At 49.9% G+C, this 6,691-nt stretch overlaps 1 protein-coding gene across 1 annotated transcript in view; it reads left to right on the forward strand.

Annotated features, from left to right (window-relative positions):
* Positions 1-869: 869 nt before the first annotated feature.
* The window catches only part of LOC130589071 (SRSF protein kinase 3-like), a 9,083-nt gene continuing 3,261 nt past the window's right edge, over positions 870-6,691 (forward strand). The window contains exons 1-5 of the mRNA XM_057390214.1: positions 870-991; positions 1,477-1,564; positions 3,183-3,270; positions 3,521-3,627; positions 5,503-5,660. Of these exons, the coding sequence (XP_057246197.1) occupies positions 870-991; positions 1,477-1,564; positions 3,183-3,270; positions 3,521-3,627; positions 5,503-5,660 (563 nt within the window). The remainder of the gene's footprint in view (positions 992-1,476; positions 1,565-3,182; positions 3,271-3,520; positions 3,628-5,502; positions 5,661-6,691) is intronic.

The following is a 6,691-nucleotide window of genomic DNA, read 5'->3' on the forward strand; positions in this document are numbered from 1 at the left end:
CTACATCACTGTGCAGCACTGGGGGACAGCAGTTGGATCAGTCTGTCTGTGCTGTCCTGGTGTTTGTACCTTGGGCTGTCATAGTAACAAACCCCAGGAGCAGCCCCTTGCCAGGATGTCCCGTGGCCTTGCTGGGATGTCACACGACAGTCAGTGATAAACCCGTGCTCCAGCCCCAGGGCTGGGCTATGGACAGAGGAGCAGCGTTGCAGCATTCAGAATACAAGTTCTGCTTCACACCCCTCTGGAACAAGAGCCTCCTTCCAGCCAAAGCCCAAATTCCCTCCTCAGCCAGGATGGGGATTGGGAGGGAGTGCTTTCCCTGGCTGTGGGAGGGATCCCGCAGACCCTGCTAAGCCCCTGAAAATACACACTAGGAAACCTGAGACCCCCATCTGGCCCTAGCCYGGGACCAGCCTGCCAGCTTTCCTCTTCTGAACTCTTAAAATAATCCCTGTCTCCCTGAAGTGCCAAAAGTGTTTGTAACAGCCTGACTCCAGGAGCTGCTGAAGGGAATGGGAAGGAAAAGGGTGAGGGCACAGCAGAGGTACAGCCACYCTGAAATTCTCCAGCTCTCTTTAAAGGAGTAAAGTGCTGAAGATCACACCATCCGTGTCCCACAACTTGGCACCCCACCACCTCCATCCCTTCGTGCCAGGATCTGCCACGCTGCAGGGCCRTGGAGGAGCAGGTGCAGCAGAAGATGCTGTCAGCCCAACACACAGGTCAGTCCTTGGGCATGAGGCTCCAGAGATGAGCCCATGCCAGGCTCTTCCCAGGCTAGAGGAGACCACTGGGACCTGTCAGGCTGTCCTCAGCTGCTCCTTCAGTCTAAGAGCATTTAGAGATGTCACTAATATCTCTTGGTGATGGTWCCCACAGGAGGCCACCACCCCATGCAGGAGGGAGAGGTGTTCAACACGCGATACCAGGTGCTGCATGAGTTGGGCTGCGGTGCCTTTGCCACTGTCTGGCTGTGCCAGGACATGAGGTGAGGGACTGAGTGCCATTCAGAGAGGTGGGAAGGGGTGGCTGATGTCCTGGGCACAGCTGGCTTCTCTCGCAGAAACAGCAGAGCACAACCKGGGAGCACATCAGGCTCAGGGAGCTCAGGGAAAACTTGGCTGTGAAATCAGTGCAGTGCTATGAGCAGAACTGGTCTCCAGAAATCAAAGAACGTAAACAAGGTGGGATCAGCTCTTGCTCTGCATTTTCTTTTCTCATTTAGACCCTGCACTATCCATGCTCTGCCTTTTTTTCTCCAGTCCCTTGCTGGTCCCTGGGGCAGCTGTGCTGCCAGATGCCAGTGGGAGGGATGCCCATAGGCCTGGCGTGCTGCACACSGAGGCCAAGGCTGCCTGCAGAAGGGCAGGGCCCTCCCTGGGGAGCCCAGGGCTGGCTGATTGGAAGAAGGGGAAGTGCTGCTGCTCAGGGCCACTGACATTTATTGGCTGACAGCTGTGGTCCATTTCCCAGGAGGAAGAAACAGGTAGCTGTGAAGGTCCTGAAAAGCAGGGAAGGCTTTGCTGAGACTGCCCAGGACGAGGTTGCTTTCCTTCACTGTGTAAGTTTATTCTGTGGGTCTGTGCTTTGCTCCAAGGACGGCCACTGAGTTCAGGTTTGAGTATCAGCCTCACTATCCCCTCTCCCTCCAGGTCTCAGTCCAAGGAGTTAGGTGGGGAGTAGGAAAAAGCCCGTAGGTTAGGAGATTCATAGAAAGCACCCTGGCTCAACCCTGACCTCTGAAACAGGCACCTTCTCCTTCCTCCGTCACACCGGGACATGTCAGCTGTGTCCCACTTGCCCTGCCAGCCCATTTCTCTTAGCTGAGATTGAAACCCARCAAATGGGAGCAATCTGAAGAATGGTAAGGTGGATAAACAACAGAAGAAGGTGCTAATGTTCTTAAGCAGGAGACGGGAGCATATCTGCACATCTGTGTCATTCACAGAGGAACATCTCTCAGAGGACATTGCTCTACCACAACACTGATACTGAAGTAAAAGGAAATATCTGCAATAGAAAATAATAGAGTGTAGCAAAAATATAATAAACATCTAAAGCCAGAAAGCTTCCTCCTGCCTCTGCTAATGGAAGTGGTAATTAGGTTCCTGTATCTAGGTCGTGCCAAGTTGCCTTTGAAGGTGGCTTGAACTGCAAGTTCTAGAAAGCTCATGGTCACAATTCTTCAAGTTTGCTCAAATACGAAGTTACATCAGCTTCAGATGAGTAAAAGGCTTAAATTTTGCATTTTAAATAACTCTGTGGCCTTTCTCCAACAGGTTTGAGAAATGTTTATTTCACACCTGTAAATCTGTAGGCCCTGTCTGAAGGGACATGAGCCAGATGCAGTGATGCAAGAGGAAGTACCAAGTGGCACTAATTTAATGTAATCAGAGGGCTGCTTTTCTACACATCAGCACAACCCTGTGTACAGACTAAGCCTTACCCCTGATTTATTATTAATTCTCTCTGAGAGACACGCCTGCCCATTCAGCAGTATGCAGCTGGTTCCCAGGGCTGTTTCCACTGGGGGGTCAGTGCCTGCAGAGCTGCCAGGAGAAATGATCTGGTCTCTGCTTCCAGGGCTGTTCATGTCTGTGGTGCCAGAACAAACCTTCTGGCACTGGTGCAGGTGGATCTGGCATCTGCAAAACGAGCCAAACCAAAACCCTGGCAGTTGTGGGTGTGAAGGGAGATAAAAACAGAATTTCTGCACCAGGATCAGTGTTCTGGTGCACCATGTCACGTGGTGTGTGGTGGTGGGGATGCTGTAGCCCCTGTGCCTGGCAGTTCACTCAGCACAGCASCCTGGGCCAGCAGCACATATCCAGGTGGATGTAAGCACGATCTAAGCACGAGGGTGCTGCTCCCACTGAACGCTCCCCTGGCCTGTTGCAGTCTCCACCTGGAGATTTCTCAGGCCAGGGATGATGTTTGATACTATCAGCAGGATTGGTGTGAGTTGTTTTGRCACTGTGAGGATGATGGTCCCACCTGGTGGGAGAGACAAAGCATACAGAAACTCATTTGWGGTTTTCCTAATGTTGTTTTCATGGGATTTGTCATGAAGAGCCAAACCCTGGAACAGAAAGTCTGTCAGACAGGATAAAACAGGTGCAGCGTGTCCTTGTGTATATGTATGTCTCTAACTGCAGCTTTCTTGGAATCCTCTCCCTCAGGTGAGATGCATGAAGAAGAAGGACCGGGCAGGAGAAAACATTGTCTGTTTGTTAGATGACTTCAGAATGATTGGAGAGAACGGTTTCCATATCCTTCTGGGGAGAGTGCTTTTCTGGGCCAGCAAAAGCCTGGGCTTGCCTTGGAGAGCCACAGGATGGTGTAAAGCTGGGTGCTGTGCTGCCATGAGGAGGATGATCAGGGCTGTAGCTGGACCAGGGCACATGGAGGTGGCTGGAGGGGAGAGACTGGATTCGGAGGTGTTTGGTTGCTCTGGTAACAGGTAAAAGGTTGGTGGTAGCATCCTTTCCCCGTTAGTGAGTTCCTGACTCTTTCCCACATGCGTGCCTAGTATTTGAGGCGCTGGGTCCTTCCCTGCGATGTCTGATGGGAAACTACACAGCCCAGGGCTTGCCTTTGCCTTTTGTGAGAAAGTCTTTACAGCAGGTGAGAGCTGAGCTGGAACTGGACAAGGGCACCAAGTGGCTGGGGGACGTGCCATAGTCTTCCTCCCAAGGGGAGGAGGACACCATTACTTGGGTGTTACTGCCTAGGCCTGCAGCCTCCTCAGGTTTGGAAAGGAGCCAGGGCCACTAAGGGAAAACAGCCTGCAGATGTACACCAGGGAGTCAGGGCTGGCACTTCTATTCCCATCATCTCTGTAATCATTGAGTTCTCCAGCAGTTCTGGTGCTCATAGGAATTGTAAGGGACAAACAGCCTGCCATAGCTTTGCTTCTTGTGGGCAAACCACGTCATCCCTGCCCTCATGCTGCTCTGAGAAGTCCCCTCTGGCAGCAGTGCCAGTCTGCTGGCATTTGCCTTGGCATYCAGCCGTGGGTAGTACTGTCAGCTCCAGCAGCTTTCTGCATGGTACCAACTGAAGGCTGCTCAAGGTCTCCCRTCTTTACAGGAATTTCTAAATTGCTGATTTGGTCAGCTGGTTCTATTCCCATGTTGAGGTTTTCCTATGCAGAGCCAACTTTTCCTTCATCTCCTGTTAGGATGTGTTGTGCCAATTGAAAAGATGGTAAAAACTGAGTTTCTTAAGGGCTGGCTGTGCTTAAGGAAAGAGAAATCTGAGCGAGACCTCAGAATAGTTAAAATTACTTTTTGCCTCTTGTGCTGACATTTATCAGAAGTCTGCACACTTGCCAAGATGAAGATTTGCTACCCTGATTCCTGTGCCCTTCTAGGGACACTAAGAAAATTGGTTCCTCCTTCATCCTATTTTCCATAATAGCCTCTCCTTTTTCTAAAGAAGTTCCACTAGCACCTGAGTAAGTTACACAAAAATGTGAAGTGCCCCACTTCACACTCAGGCTTTTGCTTGATGCATTATCTGCTTTACTTGTAAAATCTTAGATCTGCTTTCCCCTTTCAGATCAGTACTGGGACAGTATTTACTTCTGATTCATTCCAGTTTAGTTATTTAAATCTTTCCCCGTGTTTCACAGTTACCATTTAAGGTTGATATTTCCCTGGGGCTGGTGTTCATCCCAGAATAGAATTTGATAATACAGAGAATATTTACCAGTCCTTTATGACTGACCAGAGTGTTTAAAAAACAAACCTAACTCTCCCCTTAGCTTTTTTTGTTATTGATTTTTGATAGTGACTGTTCATCTCTGGTAGGTGTTGTTTATCTCTCCCTTGTGACAGGCCAGGCTCTCCCTGCTGCATCACAARCTGTTCTTTCCCTACATGGCTCTCCTGCAGGGCCCTGAAATCCTCTCTGTGCACTCACTCATSGTCTCTCCCCCCTCCTGTCTCGGTTATGCTGTGTCTTCTTTCCTTGTATGATGGGACACYCTCCCAGACCATGTCACTGTCATTCAAATGGAAGTTGAGGGCTGGTTATAATCAGCRGGAAGGCACAGTTGTCCCAGGACACAATAGCCACACAAACAAGAGTGTTTATTTCAGGAAAAAGTTCAATTTTGTAATCATAATGCCTTCTCGTAGTCCCATACTCTTCCCAGCTTCCCGGGCTTGCCCATCTGTGCTCAAATCTGTGGATTGTCACGCTGCTTTTTGCTGTGTGTCACCCCACCAGCCCTTTCCTCGCTGGGCTCTCCATGCCCCTGCTCACTCCTGGGGCTCTGTTACCCAGTGGGGTRATGGAACCCTTCATGCTGCTCCCACAGACCACCCCAACAGGGAACTATTTATTGCTGATAGTTACCATCAGTGCCCAAAATGTGCACACCTTGCACTCCTGCTGTGTGGCCATTCTGTGCCTGGCCACTCTGGCAGCTGCCAGCCAGGGGAGGTGGTGGGGATCCTCTCATGGCTGCTGTGACAGTGCTGCCTCCTTGGCCAGGTGCTGGCAGGGCTGCACTTCCTGCACAAGCGCTGCCGCATCATCCACACGGACATCAAACCAGAGAACATCCTGCTCTATGGATGCAGCAAAGGGCTTCTCATGGATACACTCAACTGCAACCAGGGAACAGAACTGAGGCTAAAGGGAGCAGGTGAGCACTCCGGGGCTTTTTGAACAAGGAAACAGACTTAGGTATTCATTTGCAGGAGGGAAGCAAGAGTGGAAGCAGATACAGATACATGAGGAAAGGCTCACATCTCCTGCAACAGCCACTGCAAAACATTACAGCCAGTATAAAACATTACAGCCAGCTGATGCTGCTGAAAGGCCTCTCCTTTCTCTTCTTAACACAAATACCAGGCTGGGCTCAAGGCACCTATGACGATGTGGTCCTGCAGGTGGGTGGGTTTGTATGAAGGACAATTACAGGTCACAGATATCTGGTAACAGCCCCACCACAACCTCAGAGCTCACTCTCAAGGCTTTATGTACACGACAGTTGCCTGTGCCTGATGTTTTCAGCTACTGAAAGGTTTACACACAAAATGGCTTGATCAAAAAGCTGTACAACACTCCTGCTCTTTATTTCTCACATTTCTGAGGTTTGTGGGAGACTTGTATGTACTGCTAATCTTCAAGGCTTTTTGAGACATAATTTATTTGCAGAGAACAGTGTGAATATTGAATAAGATGTAGGGCTGGAGAGTTTCTCGAGAGATTAGCTCATCTCCCAGCAATGAGACCTTTCATATTATCCTTGCACTGTGTTCTCCTGTGAGCATTTCTCCCATGACACTGCTGTTTTGTCTCAGACTCTGGAGCAATCAGGGAATGCTAAATTAGTGACCAAGCCTTTTGCACAGAGCCGAAAAGCACAATATTAAACATAGGCTCACAGCTCACTGTAAAGCACAAAACCAGGAATTACCCTTTTCTGGGATCGTAGGAAAATGATCATGTTGCTTGCCAAGCAGGCTGTGTCCAAGGTCTGTGACAGGCAAGGTTGCTGAAGGCTGAGGAGGAGGTACACGTGTTTTGGTTCTGACTGCTGCTCTCCTCTGGGCCCACAGYAATTTAACCTTGGTGCTAGAGGAACCTTGCAACAGGGCAGGRGCACATGGTCACACCATTCCACTCCAAGCTACCCTTCTCCCAAACATTCTCTTAGGTTTTTCCTGGATACCAG

Source organism: Malurus melanocephalus, unplaced genomic scaffold (genome assembly GCF_030028575.1).
Source record: "Malurus melanocephalus ecotype Western Australia unplaced genomic scaffold, MMel_1.1 scaffold_24, whole genome shotgun sequence".
Classification (NCBI taxonomy): domain Eukaryota; kingdom Metazoa; phylum Chordata; class Aves; order Passeriformes; family Maluridae; genus Malurus; species Malurus melanocephalus.